This window comes from Malaya genurostris, chromosome 3 (genome assembly GCF_030247185.1).
Source record: "Malaya genurostris strain Urasoe2022 chromosome 3, Malgen_1.1, whole genome shotgun sequence".
Lineage (NCBI taxonomy): Eukaryota > Metazoa > Arthropoda > Insecta > Diptera > Culicidae > Malaya > Malaya genurostris.
The window spans coordinates 255,670,647-255,692,543 of NC_080572.1; the positions used below are offsets into that span (position 1 = coordinate 255,670,647).

A 21,897-nucleotide genomic window follows, 5' to 3' on the forward strand; every position below is an offset into this window, starting at 1 on the left:
GCACCTATGTTTTTATGCACTAATCGCATCTAAATTAAATTATCTAAACTTTGTCAGGATAGATGTTTGATGCATACCATCGAAGGCGAGATATTCAATGAACAAGTTGAAAGTTTCCGTTTTCAGCTATGCAATTCTTCCTTCAGAAAAAAGACTGTCGGCTAAAGTCAAAGAATCGTTCTGAAATTTACACAGAATAATCTGAACAAAATTTTCAAGCGATTGTCAGTTGGTTTTTTTTATATTCGTCACCGTTTCTGATAAAATCAGATTTGAAGCGTGAATATAGCCCTCTAAAACACCCTGGCCTCAGACCTAAAGTTCATTCGCCACTTTGAGCTAAAAAACTTTCTGACCTTATGTGCCGGGTTGGAAATCTAACCCAGGTGGGCGGCGTGCAAGGCATTGACTTACCCATCACGCCATACCCGTCCCCTTACGGTTTATTGAATGTTTGATGTCGTTTTGAATTCCAAGATTCGGTTTATCGATATTCCTTGAAAAACCTTTAAATAAGGGTATTTTCGGAACAGACTACAGGGTCCGCCATCTAACTTTTTTTTTTTTGAAATAGCAGTTATTTCGACATTGGTAACCTTAATGTCACTTATGAATCGACAGAAACTTAGTTTTATCCTTCCGCTGAACGAAAATGGTTGTGTATACACTTGAGGAACGCGTGAAAATATTGCAGTTTTACTTTGAAAATTTTGAAGAAGACGCCGATTTGCCAAAAAATCATCTTTTCAGATGAGGCACATTTTCATCTCGGCGGGTATGTTAACAAGCAAAATTGTCGCATCTGGGGGACGGAAAACCCGCACGTTATCCTGGAGAAACCGATGCATCCTCAGAGAGTGACGGTTTGATGCGGATTTTGGTCTTGTGGCATCATTGCGCCATTTTTCTTCGAAAATGAGGCAGGAGCCGCCGCCACGGTCAATGGCGAGCGCTACCGCGCCATGATTAGGGATTGGTTCTTGCCGTTACTTGAAGAGGAAGACTTAAACACCATTTGGTTCCAATAAGACGACGCTCCGTGCCACACAGCCAACGCTACGATCGGTCTTCTGCGCACAGTCTTCGAAGATCCAATTATCAGTCGAAATTCGGATGTCGTTTGGCCGCCTCGGAACTGTGATTTGACGCCGTTAGACTATTATCTATGAGGGGCTGTCAAAGATAAGTGTTATGTGGACAAACCAGAGACAATTCAAGCCTTGAAGGACAACATTCGTGCAGCCATAGCTGAAATAAAGCTGCATACAATCGAAAATGTACTAAAAAACTGGACCGACCGTATGGCGTAGTGCAAGGCCAGCCGAGGCAACCATTTGAATGAAATTATATTCCACATTTGAAGGTTATGTATCGGCTTTTCAGTCTTATATAAATTAAGAACTCCTTATTGGACCTTTTTCAAGGAATCTGTAATGTTTATTGTATCAATTACATTCATAATTACAATCTATATAAACATTTTAACATTTACCGACAATTATGGTGTTCTTTTGTCTGTTAGTTCTAGTTGAACATATAGTGGTCATACTTTATCTACAACTATAGTGAAAATGAATTATTTTAAACTGTAATGAAACTGTTCCACAATTAACCGGAAGGATTGTACTATATAAAGAATGAAAGAATAAATTTTGAAATCGGATGAACCGTTTGTGTTTTATTGCATGTTTAAAAAAAATTACATGGCGAACCCTGTAGATATCAGAAAACGATGTTTCAGCTCATACTCATATTGTCAGGGTTTTCAAGGAATATCAATAAACCGGAAGCCACCACCATGCAATTCAAGGATATTTGTCGTACAAAAAAATTCGGATTTCGGAAATTTCAGGCCGAGGGGAAGTTTGTTTCAGTTTTCGTCAATCAATTTCCCAGCTTCTAAATTTGCTCTAAGCTCTGTACAGGTGGTTGTCAAAGGTATGATGAGTAACCATATAAAACATTTAGTTGTTTTTCATTCAACTTAGCAGTGGTACATAGTCATAAGACAAATTCAATAATAATAGTAATAGATTTTTGCGAGAGTTGAATGTTATCATTCGAATCATAGTATAGAAAGATAAAAAAATATGACTGAAAAAGAAAAAAAATGTCTAAACTAATAGTAAGTTAGAATTGTATAGAAAAAAAATGGAGATCCAGATGAAGTAACGAAAATTAAGGAAAGAAAAACACTTGTAATTGTCGCCTTTCATGACATGGAAGCTGGAAGACAGTGGATCTATTTATGGCTTTTGGCTAATCCTGTCCGGAAAAAGATAATAAAATACTATTTTTCTCTCTGTGGATCACATTTTTTTGTGCGTGTATGTGACAAATAATGTAGCCTTATTTCGTTCATCTCGATTCGGCTGCTAGTTCCGGAACTACAAGGTGATAAATATTAAACATGAATTTTCTCAGAGATAGATAACAGTACCGATTTAAGCAAAATTGGATTTGAATGTTTTTTTTTATTCGTACTGTTTTCAAGAGTGTGTTTTTTAAAGTGAGAATGTAAGAAGGAACAAGTTCCTTGGAACTGGATAATAATTGTTTTTCTTGTATACGGATCATTTGATGAGCAAACATACTCACTTCTGCTAAACTGGTCCCCAACTTCCGGTAAAAAAACAAAGTCTTGGCATTACATTCCTTTTTATGGAATTTGGCCTTTCTGTTTCAACAGACTTCGCAGCCGATTCTTAGTGTACAGAATCATTGCATGGCTAGTACTATGGATCCAACTGACACTAAGAATCCTTCCAGGTCGGGGCTCGAACATACAACAACTGGCTTGTAAGACCAGCGTCCTATGCATTGAACCGCCAACCCGGTACCGGTAGCATAAGAAGTGGTGATTTAAAGTCTCCGGAACAGAACTTTCGTCTTTTTCTCAGAGACGGATAAATTGTTTTCTACAAGCTTAGGTTCAAATGTAAAATCTTGTTATACAATCAACTTCTGCTGAATTTTATATGATTCAAAAATCATTTTCAATTACTGCTTAGTAAACGTCGAAATGCAATTCTTTGAGATCTCACATATCCTAGCAATGCGAAAAAGTTCTCATATGAATGTGTCAATCATATGTTATTAACATAGTCGTCAAACGATTTGTTTGACTTTGTAATTAAAACTTTACGCTCTAGTGATAGCGTAAAGATGCCTATAAATATTTACAGTCTTATTCCTTCTTCATACATAATGAAGCATCGTAAAATTCTGCACCCATTTCTTTCGATTCCATGAATTGGAATTCAAAGGTCGGTTATACAAACGGAAACGAGTCAGATAGAAATCGATGTCGTAAAGTGGAATACTATTAATTAGTGTCGGTTTTCCCCAATGCTCACATACATACACATATTCAGCAGCTTGTTGCATCCAAATTTGCAAAGGTGTAAATCATAGAGGATACAAATTAATTACTGCCAAAATGAACACTAATCGAGTGTCACATTTGCTCGGATTACTAATTTGCTAGCTTCTACCGTATTTAGATGACACCGATAAGATAAGACTAGACAGTGCATGTTCCCAGCCTTATCTCTTTGTATAGTAATCAGTCTGAACATCGTTTCGTGATTTATCCTTTTCTCAGAGCTGGTGTGTACAATCGATAACATGTAACATGTTTTTATTAAAATCTTATTGGGAGTGGGAGTCAAATTTCAACTAACGAGCCGTTCGTACTACGAGTCTACGTTTGCTGTTTCAAATCGTAAAATCTTCCATGCGTCCATTTGCATCAATTCCCTGTCTGCTCTTTTCCGCCGAAAATTATCCGTGTGGGAAAACTCTCCTCTCCCAAACATGAAAAATTTGTGACGGGAGTTATAAGCCGCCGACAGCGTTCGGGAAACCACCAGGAGGCATAGGGGCACGAGAAACCTTTAGTGACACATGTTGCTTTCCAGCTGAGTTATGCCGCAGGCCTATTTCCACCAAAGTTCTCCGCTCTCTCTACCCACACTTCATGTTTCACCAACCACTTGTGACATTTCAACGGGATAGATTTCGTAACAGCTATGCTACAAGCCCTCAGCATGCGTGACAACGCATATTTTCACGATTTAACACTGTATAATATTTTAATTGTAAGCTAATGGGAAATCACTCGGAACTCTGGACTAACTCAGACAAATAAGCTTTTTTAATCCCGCACACACTTTTCTAAGCTCGCTGAATCTTGTTTGAGTTCAGACTAAGATTAGAGTGATTATATCCCTAGATTATGATGGTAGTGGTGAGCTCACTTCGTCCGCGTCCCTTATAGACGTTTTGATGTGAATAAGTCTTACTTTACTGTTGGGCGCCTTTTCAAAATTTACCCTCGGGAGAGTAATAAGTGAAAATCTCTTGAATGTATTTTAAGATTTATCACCTTGTAATTCCGGAACCGACAGCCGGATTGAGATGAAATTCCAAAATTTTGTATGGGACAGTATTCCAATTTAAGTTTATGAAAAATATCTCTGAAAAATAAGGGTACATTATTTGTCACACACACATATACACAAAGGGGTGTGATCCACAGAGAGAAACATGCCATGGGCAATATGATCACCAATTTTGAATAAAACATTCAGTTGTATGTCATAATCACAAATAATTTAAAGTTGAAGTTTTCTGAAATGTTTAGTATCAACGAGTATCAAAGAGGAACAAAATATCTCAATCAATACGTCTGTATTGGTATAAAAGATAAACATTCAACTTGTCCCATTATTTTCTGTTCATCAACACAATTCACGCAATGTAAAAAAATAAAAGTATTAATGTGGAACACATCTTCTTTATACTAATATGTCGTTTCTGCTGTCTCTGATTGATAGATTGTCCTTCAGGGTAAACTAAAAATCCACTTCCAGTTTTCGCATCGCTAGTATCTGCAGTATTGAACTAGTTTCGCACTTTTTAACTGGTTAGCCAAATATTTACCATTCATCGAAAAAACAATGTCAAAGCCTTAACAATGCCACAAAAAATTTCAAAATCGTTAGTGAAATTCTGGTGTTTAAGCAAAATTAAGGTAATAAGTGAATTTTGACGTTTTTTAAAAAATTGTTATATTTTATAGGAAAAAAATATCAAACTTAAATATTATTATAAAGGCTTCTTTGCGATAGGTTTTTGGAATTAAAATGTATGATTTATTTGTCAATACATTGAAATTTAATATTTTCAGAAAAATTTCAATTCTGGAATAGAAATTTACCCCCAAAGAGCGTTTACGTATAAAAAAAATATAAAATTGAATGATGAACTCTGAATTACGACTTACTTACAGTTGCCTGTACGGCATACAATTCGGTGCATGTAATTTTTACTGCGTGTGTGACATTTGATTTAAATTGACTTCACATTTATCACGAAGAAACTCAATGAGAAAACAGAGATTGACTAATTTTCCTAAATTGACTATAAATTGCATATGCATCTGTCAAGTGAACAGTTAAGTGCATTGGTACGCATTGAATTCGTTACATGGTCCATTTGTTCTTTACATGGTCCATTTGACGCCTTATCACAAACGAATTTCCAGACATGAGAGTCACGATCTTTTTTTGGCGCACATCTACGGTCTTCCGTGAAACTGGCTCCAATGGTGATAAATTGGTTTCACTGCTGAGTTCCTATCATACATTCATAATGCAAATGTCAAACCGTGAGAACCCTTTCGATTCGCTAGCTCATTTGTATATATTGAGATTTTATGGCACACTTTGGTTGAAATGATAACAATGCAATTAATCTCGCGCTCCACCAAGCGGTGAGTGCGGTCATTTCAGAAGGTACCGGGAACGAACCACTTTTTTTTAAATATTTATAAGCACGTACATGCCTTTATTATTTATCTTTGACCTTATGCTTAGTCAAACTTACAAGTTAAAACCACAAGCTCAAGGCGCAGTAATGGCTCCGTAATAATCAAAACAAAAAGAGACTCTCTCATTAGCAATTAGGCCCTTTTGTCGTGGAATTATCGAATTTGTTTGTCTTATAGAGTAAATTCAGCAGCTAGAAGTTCTATATGGAAGGTCTATCTGTGCCGTACCATAATAGCAGATCGAAATCAATTTGGTGAGCAATAAAAACAGGTCCCACTACCAACACGCTCTGTACCTTCTCCCTCAACCGCTGTGTACTTTTTGGTGCTAAACTGTTCTCGATTTCAAAAATCTGTGAAAATCTTGGATTTATTCCAAAATCTGTGAAAATTTGTGATCATTTTCAGAAATCTGTGAAAATCTGTGTCATTTTTAAAATCTGTGCAGAAAATTGAAAATCTGTGAAATACATAGATTAATCTGTGAACCTGACATCCCTGATTCCCAGCAAGCCATTCTAGTTTTTGTATATTTGAAACACGAGTATAACACTGCTGGGGCTGCCAGTTTTACTTGTTGTAAAATTCAGATTTAAATTTTGTAACTGACATAAATTATGCATCTAGAACTAGAACACTACTGAATATGCCCTTATGATATAGAAATAAAATTGATCAAGACATTTATTTCAGATGTTCATAAGATGATCTTATGAAAGTCATAAAAATATTTGTATGAATTTTATAGATCACGTTTTATGATAATCACTCATAAATATCGTTTTGTTCCGTAATTTAATTAAGAACATATTTTTTATACATACATTTCATGAACCATCTATTAAGAAGCATTTTTAAGGGATATTTATTCTGAAAACTAATCATCACATTTAATCACGATAACTAGACATGACATGACTAGTATTGTGTTAATTTATTTACCTTAATCAAAAAAATTGGTTTCCATTTCGTTGTGATACATTTATCATCTCCAACGTAAATTTTAACAGCTGGTCTCAATTCTGGAATGATAAAATTCAAGAGATTAATTCATATAATCACTTGACTGTCTCTTATGTATCGTTTATTTAGGCCCGGCTTTAACCATTATGGTCGTTGTTGATGAAATTAGGCGATTAATCGGGTGTCCTTTGCTGTATCAAGCATATGTCTTCACATAACTCGCCAGCCACTCAAGGCACGGATACTTCGTAAATCGCTCTTACACTTGGTCGATCCACCTTGCTCGCTGCCCAACTCTTTTTCTTGTACCAGTCGGATTAGATTCAAGAACCATTTTCACTGGGCTGTCGTCCGACAACCGTATGACATGTTCAGCCCTTCGTAAACGTCCGATTTTAGCTGTCCGTACGAGGGGTGGTTCTCCTAGCAGCTGTTGCAATTCGTGATTCATACGCCGTTTCCACGTTCCGTCTCCCATCTGCACTTCGCCAGCACCTTTCTTTCGAAAACACCAAGGGCGCGTTGGTCCTCTGCCAACATAGTCCAGGTCTCGTGGCCATATAGAACAACCGGTTTAATAAGTGATTTGCAGATGGTCAATTTCGTACTGAGGCGTACTTTTCTCGACCGAAGGGTTTTTCTGAGTCCAAAGTACGCACGATTTCTTATCAAAATACGCTTCTGAATTACAGACTAACAGACAGGCCACTCAAATTGGATTTTTCAATCATTTTAACGGTCATTTCGAATATTCCTTTAGTTGGGACAGTACTCGCATATGTCATGATGGCGCCACGTTACCCTATCCAAAAAATCCAGTCTACGGAATTATCTGTAATGTATTGCTTTGTATACGTCCATGTGAATTTCATGCAGGATACAGATTCAATACATATTGCCAAAACTAAATACATCGGCCAGACGAATGAGGAATCGTAACGTGGGCAATGAGAGTGATGAATACTCGAACCGATGGATATTTGACTTTGCTAGGAAAGTTTGCCCAGATTCTGTTCCTACGCAGAGTATTATAAGGGAATCTCCTCCAAATAATGGTTTTATTAATAACCCATTTTCAATGATGGAATTTTCTATAGCACTCTTGTCTTGTAACAATAACGCTCCTGGGTTGGACAGAATTAAATTCAACTTGGTGAAGAATCTGCCCGACCTCGCAAAAAGACGTTTGTTGGAATTGTTCAACAAGTTTCTTGAGCAAAATATTGTTCCACCTGACTGGAGACAAGTGAAAGTTATCGCCATTCAAAAACCGGGGAAACCAGCTTCCAATCACAACTCATATAGACCCATTGCGATGTTGTCCTGCATCAGAAAATTGTTCGAAAAAATTATTCTACGACGTCTCGACACTTGGGTCGAGACGAACGGTTTGTTGTCAGATACTCAGTTTGGCTTCCGTAGAAATAAAGGGACGAATGATTGCCTTGCATTACTTTCGTCTGACATCCAAATTGCCTTCGCTCAAAAGCAACAAATGGCATCTGTATTTTTAGACATTAAAGGAGCATTTGATTCAGTTTCCATTGATGTTCTTTCAGACAAGCTTCACCAAAATGGACTCCCAGCGGTTATAAATAATTATTTGCACAACCTTTTGTCAGAGAAACACATGCATTTTTCACATGGCGATTTGGCAACACTCAGAAATAGTTACATGGGTCTCCCGCAAGGCTCATGCCTCAGTCCGCTCCTCTATAATTTTTACGTAAATGACATTGACAGCTGTCTAGTAACCCCATGTACACTAAGACAATTGGCAGATGATGGCGTGGTTTCAGTTACTGGACCCAAAGCTATTGATCTGCATAAACCATTGCAAGATACCTTAGATAACTTGTCCGATTGGGCTGTTCATCTTGGTATCGAATTCTCTGCGGAGAAAACAGAGTTAGTCGTCTTTTCAAGAAAGCATGATCCCGCGCAGCTTCAGCTCCATATGATGGGAAGAATGATCCAACAGGTTTTAACTTTTAAATACCTCGGGGTGTGGTTCGATTCCAAATGCAGGTGGGGAGGACACATTAGGTTTCTGATAACAAAATGCCAACAAAGAGTAAATTTTCTTCGAACAATAACAGGATCTTGGTGGGGTGCTCATCCGGAACATCTAATAAAATTGTATCAGACAACGATACTTTCAGTGATGGAATATGGATGCGTTTGCTTTCGTTCCGCTGCAAACTCTCATATTATCAAACTGGAGCGAATTCAGTATCGTTGTTTGCGAATTGCTTTAGGGTGCATGCATTCGACACATACAATGAGTCTTGAAGTTCTGGCGGGAGTTCTTCCATTAAAAGATCGATTTTGGGAGCTTTCATCACGCCTGCTAATAAGATGTGAGGTGCTGAATCCCATGGTAATTAATAATTTCGAACGACTAGTCGAGCTTCGATCTCAAACAAAATTCATGACAGTATATTTTAACCATATGTCACAGGAAATCAACCCTTCAAGATATATTCCTATCCGTGTCAGCCTCCTAAATGTCCCTGACTCAACTTTATTTTTCGATACATCCATGCAGCGCGAAGTGCGTGGAATCCCGGATCATCTACGTTCGACGGAAATCCCAAAAATATTTTCAAGTAAGTTCAGGCATATTGACTCTGAGAAAATGTTTTACACGGACGGATCGCGAATTGAAGAAGCGACAGGGTTTGGTATGTTCAACAATAATGTTTCGGCCTCATTTAGGCTTCAAGAACCTGCATCTGTTTATATAGCAGAGCTAGCAGCAGTTCATTATAGTTTGAGTGTAATCGTCACATTAATTCCAAACCATTATTTCCTCTTCACAGATAGTCTGAGTGCAATTGAAGCCATTCGCTCAAACATGACTGGCAAGACTGAACCGTTTTTCCTGGGCAAAATAAAACAGTGCCTGAACGACATATTGAACAATAATTATCTAATCACTATAGTCTGGGTCCCGGCTCATTGCTCCATTCCTGGCAATGAAAGAGCCGATATTTTAGCCAAACGTGGTGCTATTGAGGGTGAAATTTATGAGAGACCAATTGCTTTCAACGAATTCTATAGCTCGTCTCGCCAAAGAACACTTGCAAGCTGGCAAGCTTCTTGGGATAAAGATGATCTGGGTCGGTGGATGCACTCAATTATTCCGAAAATATCGACAAAGGCATGGTTCAGAGGACTGGATGTGAGTAGAGATTTCATTCGTGTGATGTCCAGACTCATGTCCAATCACTACACGTTAGATGCACATCTCCTTCGAATTGGGCTCTCCGAGACTAATCATTGTGCTTGTGGCGAAGGTTATCGAGATATTGATCATGTCGTTTGGACATGCGTGGAGTATCGTGATGTCAGATCTCAACTAATAAATTCCTTGCGTACCCAAGGTAGACTATCCAATATCCCAGTTCGAGACATTCTTGCTTGTCGTGACCTTTCATACATGAAACTTATTTATCATTTCATAAAGAAAACTGGAGTTTCAATTTAATAAAGGCCCCTTTCAAGACTTAGTTCTGATCCCAGCTGCGTCCATGAGTTCAACCAATAGCTAAATTAGAATAAAAATAATGTAATGATACAAACAAACTCGAAACAGTTTATGAAATTATTAACAAAATGTCTGAAAATAACATCTTATTTTATAATTTATAGAAGTTAATCGTTTGGTTCAAATAATATTTCCGAGTAGATTTAATAATTAATGACGAGTTACCTAAGATGATATTTAAGTAATAAGAGAATATGTTTTAATAAATGCAAAACGTTGTGACTATGTTAGAATTAAATTAGGATAAGAATATTATGTAAAAGTGATGCTACGGCAAAGAAAAACTTATGTAAACTGCCTTAAGAAATAAACGTATTTATGAAAAAAAAAACTAAATACAGAATTGTGCTTACTTCTCATCCTCCAGCGCAATACAAAATCGAACCAATGTTTTGATACGATATTTACTTGCTTCTGATCGGTCGCTACTTAATTTCGGGTTTAAAATTACCAACTCAATCAAAAATAGTCTGGATGAATAACGTTGAGAAAAATAAATTGTTATCTTCCTACATCGCTAAACATGTTAAATATATTATCAACGTAATCCCATAATTTGTTGCAACGATTCATTTCCAATAATTATACCAAGCCTGAGTCACGTCTACCTCAAAATCGATGTGGCCAAATTCTGGTGGATACGATTGCCTCATTTGAGGTGTATATTTGGTAGCACTGAGGTAGCCGGACGCCAAAATGGCTTTCAGCCACATTTTACTCGATGGCAGCCGTTAGCCAGTCGTATGACAAGCCATCTTGTGAAACTTTTATCACAGACTAACAGACAGGACACTCAAATTAGATTCTTTAACCATATAAACGGTCATTTCGAATATTCCTTTAGTTGGGACAGTACTCGCATATGTCATGATGGCGCCACGTTACCCTATCAAATACATCCTGTCTGTCATCTAGACTGTGTTTATTTTTTTCATTTACCAACCGAGTTGCCATTCATACAGAATTACCTGTAATGTATTGATTTGTATACCTCCATGCGAATTTCATGCAGGATACATATTGATTACATATTGCCAAAACTATATAGAGAATTGTGCCTACTTCTCATCCTACAACGCAATACAAAATCGAACCCGTTTTGTTACAATATTTACTTGCTTCTGGTCTTAATTTCGGATGAAAATTACCAACACAATCAAAAATAGTCTAGATGAACAACGTTGAGTAAAATAAATGTTCACTTTCCAACATCGCTAAAAACGTTAAATATATTATCAACGTACTCCAATAATTTATTGTGACGATTCATTATCAAATATTTTGATGAAATCAGGCAACCCTGTAAGCAGCTGATCGGTGTTGACAAACGAGGGGAAACCAACTAGTAAAAAACCTTTTACGTAACACAAGGGGTGTACCGATAGTAAATAGTTCGCGCAGTACAATATAGGTGGAACTAGTGCATCACGAAAAATGTTTTTTATAACAATTTACTCATACTGTCATGTATGTTAGTCTGTGCTTTTATTTATTTTTTCCCCAGTGTTCTCACTTTAAACCAATCCAAATTTCTCAGTGTACCGAACAGTAGTTCTCATCATGACCACACCGATGTCGCCCTGATACATCCGTTTTCAGCTGTCATTGCAGCTTTTTTGACAGTACTTAATGTCAGAATTCTTGTTTACTATTTGATCTAGATCAGTTCATCCATTCTCTGTTTCCGGCATTTTGTGCTATCCTACCGCATTTCGTTCTATCTGATTTGTAAAAAGTGGTGTAAGTTCTTAGAAAATCAATTGTGCTTCTTGTTTTTATGTTCTAGTTATCACCAATCGTTACATGATTCGTAATAGCTTAAATAATATAATTTTTTATGAACGGTGTGGGTGGTAAAATGAATTGCAAAACAGTTTGTAGTGATCAAAGTTGCGATCGGTGTTGTTAAAGAAAAAAAGTAAAAATAGATGTTTCTGTTGAGGTTATGCAGATTATTGCACAAAAACTTAAATTATTAAAATGAGGCTATTTTTTGTTCCTAATATAATGCTATAATTCAAAGGCAGTCTCATTGGCTTTCTTTAAATCGTATTGGGAAGGTTATTGAAAAAAAAACAATTGTTTATTTCTTCTCTGATCAGGAATCCGCTTTGAACCCAAAATCAAAATGCCAGAATTGACCGAAATTACGGAAAGCAATGCCGCAATTGCCGGAGCTTCTGCTGTTCCGAGCACTTCAGCGGACAACACAGAAGCAAAGTTGGAAGATGCCCAAAGTGATACCGAATCCGAGGACACAATACCAGAACTGGAAGATGCAGGTACGTTAACACGGTAGGACACGGGCAGAAAAAAATTGATGTGAATTAGTTTGCAATAGGCGCGCCTTTTTGGGTATAAATCCGGCAAAACCGGTTTTTATTTGAGAAAGTCAATTTACTATTTACGGTTTAGTTGCAATCACGTGCTTGATTCGTTTTCAATGTTGTGTTATAATTAGTTTATTTATAATCAAAATATTTAGCGAAGTTACCTGGAACTATGCTTGAAATGGAAGGGTGCGCATTTGAGAGTATCCTAAAAATTATGATTTCCATGTTACACCGCGTATTGCAGAATAAATCATGTAATTTATCTTTAGTTTGAGCTACTATGTTCTATTTAAAATGGATACTTTTTAAAACAATGTTTTTATTTAATCAATCTAGGAGCTGCCTCCGTTCAACTTTCATCAGGTGGATTGCCAGATTTAGTATCCAAAGCGAAACAGTCACGAGGCGAGAAAAAAGCCCGTAAGATCATGTCCAAGTTGGGTCTGAAACCAGTGCAAGGTGTAAACCGAGTAACAATTCGCAAATCAAAGAATATCCTTTTTGTGATAAACAACCCGGATGTTTTCAAGAACCCCCACAGTGATACCTATATCATCTTCGGCGAGGCAAAAATTGAAGATCTTTCCCAACAAGCGCAGGTGGCAGCCGCCGAGAAGTTTAAGGCTCCGGAAGCTACTCCTGCCGCAGGTGAAGCTGCTGGCGCCACCACCTCTGTTGCACCTATTGCCGAAGAAGACGAAGAAGAAGTGGACGACACAGGATTCAACGAAAAGGATATTGAGCTGGTCATGCAGAATGCTGCCGTACCTCGCGCTAAAGCTATTCGGGCGCTAAAAGAGAATAATTTCGACGTTGTAAATGCTATTATGGAGCTAACGATGTAATGATTCTCATGCTGGCAATGCGTTAGTGTCCCCCAGGAATCCTGTTCGTTGTCCCTCTTCTTTTATACAAATACCTTCTAGCTACAATATACAGTTCTAGACACAAGAAACTTTTCTGATAAAATGTTCCAAAACGATAAAAATTCGACAGTCTCTATTGCAAAATATAAACTTGCAACGTATTAGGGATATATAACACTGCTTATGAAACCGCTACTATTACTGCAACACAACACAACATGCTACGTCTAATGAATGGGAAAACAATCGGAAAAAACTCAAAAAAAATAATAAAATGCATAAAACTTGACAACTTTTGGTGACAACGTTCGAAATTCCATCTAGCCAAAAGTTGAGACTGCAGTTAGCTCACTTGCCTTACAATCAACTGGAAAAATTTGCTTCATTTATAGATTTTTCGTTTTCACTGGCACGTTCCCCACCATCAACGCTTCATAATTCATGAGTCATATTTATTACGATTTGGATACAACTCTTTGTAATCATACAATGAAATATTCAAAATTTATTACGTGCCGAACGACATATCAAGCGGCTTGCATAAGGATATTATCTATTTTGAAATTTTCTTCAATTACTAAATTAAACACACTTGGTTTCGGTTCAAACATCCTTCAATGGATACAATCACATCGATTCGAAATTTTTGTTGCCTTTGAAGTTTTTTCTCATTTTCAGGAAATCCGCATGGGAGCCTTCTTTGTTCTCAGAATTTCGTTCTTTTACTTGAACGAGGTTTGCTTTTTTAGGATCTTGCATGTTATCGATTTTCATAGAGATTTGATTTCGATCTAAGCAAGTTTTGTGTGGTAAAATAAATTGTTAAGGTCACACTTTATCTGTTGATTGTTAAGACAAAGAAACGGCTCCGCAGTTGAAGCCAAGGCTAAATAAACGATATAATAATAATATCAAATAAACGGATTCGAGATGCACCTCTGGTGGTCTTTTTTACAGTTTCCCAGTAATCGCAAACGACAGTTTGAATATGATCGTGAGTTGTTATATTGATTTTAACCGTACTACAACTTCAGGACTAAACGATATTCCTGTAGTCAACCTGAATGGATATATTGAATATGTGTAATCTTCCCCCTTTGTTGTTGCTTTCTGCTGTTAGTAATTACGGGAGTTTGTTCAACAATTTGATAGTTGGTTTTAGAATAGATTTTCTATGAAATGCAATGTATTGTCGAAAAGCTAAACTATTAGGTGCTCGCAAGCTCCTATCTCATGCTTCCCCTTGAGTCTATGAAGACATTTGGTTAATAGAGCGGCATCGACTGAGCACTGTAGCCTTCTACCGAAGTAGCAGATTGAGAGATGGCGAATTGGTTTGTATGTAATCACTCATTTGAAACGAAAAAAAAATTATAAAATCTTTCAAATATGTAGTTTTGCTTGACGTTTTATTGCTGAAGAGTAGTTAATCCTCTTAATATGGTTTCGAATTTCGTTCAATTCATCCAGAAACTCTACTTGTTATACCGTCTGTAACATTTCTAGCATTATTCATAGATAAGAATTTTTCATCTCATTTTTAAATCATATAAAGCAAAATTCGTTTTACCCTCCCTTTGGTTGGTGGGCTTGACGGTATTGCAAACATCATCACATACAATCAATTAGCGTTACAATTTGATAAAGATATGCGTTACAGTTTTTAGTTTCATAATTGAATTAAATGAATAATATATGGAACGACTTGAATAAGATGTTGATTGCATTACGCTCCAACATCCGGGGTTGGAGAGGCCGGTAGGGCTTAACTGAGCTCTTTTTTATGTTTTATTTTCATACTACCGGCCCTTATTACCAGTGTGAAGTGAAAATTAAGTAGAGTAAACGTATCCCAATTGGGTTTCACACGATGACAATAAATCAACGGTAAATCGAATCCATCTTTGACGTTTATTGGTGGTTTGTGTACCATGGAATACTGTGGAATGAAATAGAATATTGTAGAATATAATAAAATAATAATGACCGAACCAATGAGCAAACCACTGATAGCTGTCAAACGATGTTCATCCAGTTTATATTGTGAGGATGTATCGTTTGGGACCTGATGGGTGAGATGATGTGTGAATGAAATGTAAGAGTGAGTGCATGCAAGAACGGTAATAAAGGCCACCGTTTCAGCTCAGGACTAACGATCGACCAATAGAAGAGATAGAAATTGGGTAACGGTACCCCCATTCATCTCAAATCCATTAGTCATTTCATGTACGAAAACCATTAGTTAGAGTGAGATCTGTTATCTCTGTTTGATAGATTAATTTCAAGAATAACATGAAATCTGGAGCATTTTTTTTTTGTTCGTTAAAACAGCAGTATTGAATCATTTCTGAACTACTTTTATGTGCCATTGCTTCTTACAGACGAGGCAAAGATTTTGTATTCGATTTTATCTCAATAAATTTATTGAAAGTCGAGTAATCGGTAAAATAACATGGTGACTCTACTAATGAGATGACTATTGGCACACAAATTTTAGTTAGAATCTATTAGAATAGAAATAGTAACTCAATGTTGTGATGCTTGCTTGTGGAATACAAGTAGGTATGTATGCATGTGTGTATGCGTATGTGCCTGTGTGTATGTATGTGTTTTTGTGTGTACAACATACATTATACCGTTCCCTCGGGTGTGTTGTATAAAATTGGTTGTGACACATTTCGATTGCGAGTCAGTGTACCAGATGTTCAAAAGTGCCTGAGCGGATGGTAATATACTGTCAAGAATCAACCGAAGATAACGAAATGTGAACATGCTGTAGCAATACTATTAAACCCAAGTGTTATTATCATTTAAATAAAAACGCATGTCCTCAGTTCTTATCCGTCAAACCATGATGAGCTGCTCTACAAAGATCAATGAAACACTAATTTTTTTTTTTTTTTTTTTTGGAAACGGATGACTGGATGAGGAACAAGAAATACGAAAATGATGAAAGAATTAGAAAGGAATATTGGTAAGAATATAAACACCATTGCATACAACTAACTTTTACATTTAAGGAAGCAACATAACATGCCAGCAAAAGTACGGAGTGAAAAATGACAACAAAAGACACGAATCACAGCTGAATAGAACACTGGAATTAAGGTAAAACAGAATACAAACTATGAACAAAGGTAAGAAAACCAACATGAAGAAATAATAGAAACTGCTGGGTAACAATGTAATTTCCTCATATTGAAAGAGGCGTTTATATGGCGCGCATGCGCTAATTCGGCCTGATACAAATTAACGGGGAGGGCAATACATTTTGGACAGGGCTGTAAAAAGCTGATTGGAACCCTTTCCCCACCAAAATGTAATATAATATAAGGAAACTATAAGGATAAGGATATAAAGCAAAATTCGTTTTATGATAATTTTTCGTTCGTTTGTACAAGAAAGCACATATTTTATTTAAATTTTCTTCACGTTTTGCCTTCGACTTATCAGTGTATGAAGCCATCTCCGCCTTACAGTTCAATTCAAACAGCTATGAAGAGGCAAAGTTTACACTATTTCTGCAATGACTTTTTTTGCAATATCCTAAACTGATTCGGCACTGATGAGCCGAAAGCGAAACGTGAAAGAAAATGTTAATTTTTTAATTCATTTTTTTAGACCCGGCTTTAACCTGATGAAAACGTTAATAGTATATGCAAAATTGAAAACCATAAACTGAATACTCGTGGATTGCTCGCCATCTTTCCCCCCTATTCTGTATTCCTATCGAGTCGGTATATTTCGATCGAATGCTAAAATTTGCATCCTGTAATTCCATCGAGTAATGCTTTTGTATGGAAAACTCGAACTTGATCGAGATACAGTATGCAAAATTTCGTATTCGATCGAAATAGTTCGATTAGAACTAAATACAGAATTGAGGTGTTTATGTAATTTTTGAATTCATTTGATGCAAACATGGCATTGAGGCGGGGCTAGTCGATGAAACGGTGATCCCGGAACACAATTTGCTCTGTATATGCACTCCTATTCTGTACGTCGGATAGATTCAAAATATTCCGATCGAATGTGCAATTTCCATTCTGCATTCCGTTCGAGTTGGGTATGAACTCGAATATCATTCGTTCGAGTTTTTAAATGTTCGAACATTACCCTATCGACTTGCGTTTTACTTTTGTTCGGTTTAGAATCGTTCTAATTTGTTTATACAAATGTGACGTCTTCGTTTACTATGAAATGAATAATATAAATAATATAGAACCCGTAAGTATAGTGTTGACAGCTTTGGTGGTTAGTGTTCGAAATTTCAAGTGTTCCCGAACGAGAGTCGATCGAATCATACAAGTCGAACGGAATAAAGAATGCCAAATTCGAACTCGAACTCAATCGAATTCCGATGAGCCATTCCACCACACCGATTCTGCAATCCGACGGATTTGTGATATGAACGAATCTACAGATTCGACAAAAGCTGCAGTCTTAAACGCAGTCAAAGTCCTGACATTACATACCTTTTGTGGAATTTGACTTTTCTATTTAAACAGACTTCGCAGCCGATTCTTAGCGTCAGAATGCATAACTAGTACTTCGATCCTACTGACACTGAGAATCCTCCCAGATCGGAACTCGGACATACGACAACTGGCTTGTAAGACCAGCGCGTTATGCATTGAACCGCCAATTCGGGACATAACAGTTATGCACTGATGAGTCAAAGACGAAACGTAAACAAAATAAAATCGCTTTTGTGCCCTAAGTATAAAATTCTTTTCCCAGTATATCGATTTTTGGTAATAACAAATATATTGGTTCGGGGACCATGTTCAAAACTGAGAAGTCTACGTAGACTTTAGGTCGGGGAGGGGACAATGATATTTGAAAAAGTGGCCATGGTGGCCGGGTGGGTTCCAAGGCGTAAAATTCCAATCTACGTGGTGAACATCAGCTTCGGAATGGGTGTATACTGAACGCCACACCTAGAAATGCGGTTTTTCATTTTCCTTCAACATACCAAACTCTCGTGTTCCGAAAACGGTTTTTATTTTTCATATCTTATCCCGGCATTAACCTTTTTGGTCGTTGAAACGGTGATCAAGACTCTAAAATAGAACTCTAACCAATTTCCTATATAGGGCCGCACTGATTTTCGACAACTTGAATGCAAATGATATTACGATCGTTTTAGTTTCTATTATACTTGATCGGTTACTTTCGGCTTCGAAATTATGTGTTCAGAATTTTGGATTTAATTTTTTTTAGTTTTAACCTTATTCGATTATGAAGGAAGTATTGAATGATTTTCAAGCATACTTGTCTTTATTCAAGATTCAAGGAAATAAGGATATCATTACTTAACGAGGTGCATTAAAACAAATGTTGCCAGCAATTGATTTATAATAATAATAGTAATATATTTAAAGGCATTTGAAGGTTCGGAATTCAGCAAAAACTAATATAGTTACATTAATAGGTTAGTCAACCTAAATTTTATCAAAGAAATTCGAAAAAGGTTATGTCAAACAGAACAAATAATTAACAAACCCGCAAAGAACAAAAGGCTCCGCCTTGAACATAGAAAATCGTCAATCACTCAAAATCATCTGAAATAAACACGAACTTTATCTAACTGAAACGCATATTCATGCTCAAATCAGTTGTGACCGGTGTAACTTTCTCGTTGGCAATTCCGGGCCCGTCAGCACTCACAACACCGGACGAACGGTAAAACAACGTTTTACCTTGCAAATTATGAATTTCCTTCTGCACCTTCATATCGTACTTAGGTCCGAAGTTCTGATGAACGGTCGATATGTGATTTAGCAGCGTTTGGGCTGCGAATGGCATTAGTTCGTTAGATGTCATTTGAGAAAAATTTTCCGGATTCATTGTCGGTATCATCGCCGACTGTTGTTGATATTGCGTTCGCATTACGTTACGAATAACATCGGTGAAAGTGTCACGATCTTGAACTGTAGAGGCTTGACCGATTCGGTTCAACATATCGGCAAAGGTAACAAGCTGTGGCTGCCCGAATGCATTTGGGTTGTTCCAAGTGCAAGCAATGCCAGGGGTCACTGGGGCCTGAGATAGAAAGGACGATGGCGGCGTAATAAATGCACGCAAATCTTTTACATGATTGTTGTTCAATTGAGTGTTGGCACGCTGTTCTATTTTATGAATCGACGGATTGAAACTCGGAGCCATATTTGGGTTCTTCCCGTATTGATTGCGATTGCGACTACAAATAAACAATAATAAAATAAAGCAAATTGGTTCGATAAAACACATTACTTGTTCCGAAATCGCCTGTTGTTGAAATTGTTATTGTTGTTATGAGTAAAATTTTTATTCCAGCTATGGGAAAACTTTTGATTGATTCGACTACGAGCATCAGAATTCGAAAATTTGGCATTTTCTCCAAGAGAAGCAATTAGTTGCTCTGTATTTTGATCGAAAACCGTCTTCAATGTCATTAGTGGTGGTACTCCAGAAGGCTTCTTGGAAACCTGATTTTGTCGTTGCAGACGCCATTGTTGCGATGGTATATATTTAATTCCACGTTTATGCTCCTCAGTGATAAAAGTACGAACGCCCTCCGAGCATCCAGAATCTTGTTGAATTTTCATTTCAACATCTACTGATTGCTGTTCAGCACTGTCGCTGCCGATCGATTCCTGGCTGACTATTGGTAAAGTTCCGTTGCGGTCCTCTACAAAAAGATCATCCTCGTTCTCATCATCTTCGTTTTCCGACCGTAATTGGCGTTTGAAATATCCCACCTTGGTAGATGTGCTTGGCATTGGACGAATACTGCTGACGATTCCCTTCTCAGCGATGTAATCCTCTAAAAAATATGCAAAAATTTCGTGATTAGTACTTTTTACTTCTGTTCAATTGCGAATTGCGATTGGAGAATTTGGTATAAATTATTTGACTAAAATTTATGTAATTTTTAACATACCGAGAGAAATATCCAGAGCTTGTTTAAGTTTAGAACTCATGTTAAGACAGTGTAATGTAGAAATATAAACAAATAATGAATTCCCGAATTATTTTCAACAGTATTGATTGTTAGAATTTATCGAAGCACTTTTAATCCTTAGAGGAACAATGTACTGCTAAAACGTGTCTTTGTCCAGGAGAAGTCAGCAATAAAATGAAAAGTCGTATGAATTGTTACACGCTCGTTCAATGTTACTTTAAAGTGAATATACTCAATTCCACCCATCACTCAAAATAATAATCATGTTATAGTTACGTGAAAAGTTATATGAATATTTTCCACCCTACTTTTCATGTAGGTTTTAATGGACTGGCACTTAAAAGTAAAAGTTACGTGTTTCATAGGTAAAATGTAAAGTACTGCTCATGTCACATTTACCTATTACCTCATAGCAAATTTAGATACCAGAGAGATTACTCTTTTATATACTAGGTGAAGTCATAAGGAAGATATTCCAGATTTTCATATAAATCTATGAAATGAAATGAAAAAAAACATGAAAAATAAAACATTTATTTCAGAAAATTAGCATAGAATTTCAATTTTTGAAAATAAAAAGCAACTAATAACGACGTGGGATCTCGAATCGACAAGCCTCCAGAAATCGTTTTTGTTGTCATTACCATCCAGCCGAAGTCGAGATCCGAGAACTCCCATAACACTACCGATGCAGGTTAAGGTCGCATTACATGGGTCCAGTGTCTCTAGTTTCATACCGATTTTGAACTCGTTTTTCGGTGGACCAATATTCTAATCGAAATAAAGAATGCAAGAATACATCGTTTTACATTACCGTTTCTAGATCCGGTTTCGAAAACATGAATCAACGTCAATCATAGATGTTTTGTGGTTTCAATTATGCTTAGTAAAAAGCGCAACATAAGGATATCAAAATAATTCAATTTTGACTCCAAACCGTTCAAAAGGAAACGGTTTTGAATCACTACCCAAGAAACCAGAAGTTCCACAATTACTTAAAAAGTCCACTTTCTTGCTGCTTAAAAGTACACGCGGGACTTTTGAGAACTTGAAAGTACAGATCAAGTTCCGCGTGAACTTTCTAGCTGCTTAAGAAAACACGTGGCAATTTTTGACAGTTCGAAGTACAGAACAAGTTCCGCGTGAGCTTTCTCGCTGCTTAAGAGTGCAGGTGGTACTTTTAGCAACTTGAAAGTACAGAACAAGTTCCGCGTGAACTTTTTCGCTGCATAAAAGCTAAACAATGTATTCTAGAAGCAGCTTAGAAGTTTGTTCCGCTGCGTCACGCGAACTTTCAAGTGTGAATAATTACTTAAAAAATGTGCTGCTTAGAATGTTATTGATTAACTTTGAGAGCTGCTTAAGCCAAATCTGTCCCTTTTATCCGAACTTTTGGTTAGTTGGGT

The 21,897-nt window shown here is 36.9% G+C and overlaps 2 protein-coding genes across 2 annotated transcripts; one reads left to right on the top strand and one right to left on the bottom strand.

The window, feature by feature from the left end:
• Positions 1 to 11,996: 11,996 nt before the first annotated feature.
• On the top strand, positions 11,997 to 13,837 carry LOC131437209 (nascent polypeptide-associated complex subunit alpha). Its single transcript, XM_058606391.1, has 3 exons — positions 11,997 to 12,086; positions 12,449 to 12,628; positions 13,016 to 13,837. Exons 2-3 carry the CDS (start codon positions 12,475 to 12,477, stop codon positions 13,522 to 13,524), a joined length of 663 nt encoding a protein of 220 aa, XP_058462374.1. The 5' UTR covers positions 11,997 to 12,086; positions 12,449 to 12,474; the 3' UTR covers positions 13,525 to 13,837.
• A 5,130-nt stretch (positions 13,838 to 18,967) lies between these two features.
• Positions 18,968 to 20,645, bottom strand: LOC131436824 (probable serine/threonine-protein kinase DDB_G0267686). Its single transcript, XM_058605753.1, has 3 exons — positions 20,471 to 20,645; positions 19,801 to 20,353; positions 18,968 to 19,747 (listed from the first exon to the last, which is right to left on the bottom strand). The coding sequence occupies exons 1-3, from the start codon at positions 20,508 to 20,510 to the stop codon at positions 19,132 to 19,134; spliced, it is 1,209 nt and encodes a 402-aa protein (XP_058461736.1). The 5' UTR covers positions 20,511 to 20,645; the 3' UTR covers positions 18,968 to 19,131.
• Positions 20,646 to 21,897: the final 1,252 nt, after the last annotated feature.

Coding starts and splice junctions, on each gene's coding strand:
- LOC131436824 (XM_058605753.1), bottom strand. CDS start 20,510: ATGAGTTCTAAACTTAAACAAGCTCTGGATATTTCTCTCG. Junction 20,354..20,470: donor AGCTCTGGATATTTCTCTCG/GTATGTTAAAAA, acceptor CATATTTTTTAG/AGGATTACATCGCTGAGAAG. Junction 19,748..19,800: donor AACAGGCGATTTCGGAACAA/GTAATGTGTTTT, acceptor GTTTATTTGTAG/TCGCAATCGCAATCAATACG.
- LOC131437209 (XM_058606391.1), top strand. CDS start 12,475: ATGCCAGAATTGACCGAAATTACGGAAAGCAATGCCGCAATTGCCGGA. Junction 12,629..13,015: donor ACCAGAACTGGAAGATGCAG/GTACGTTAACAC, acceptor TAATCAATCTAG/GAGCTGCCTCCGTTCAACTT.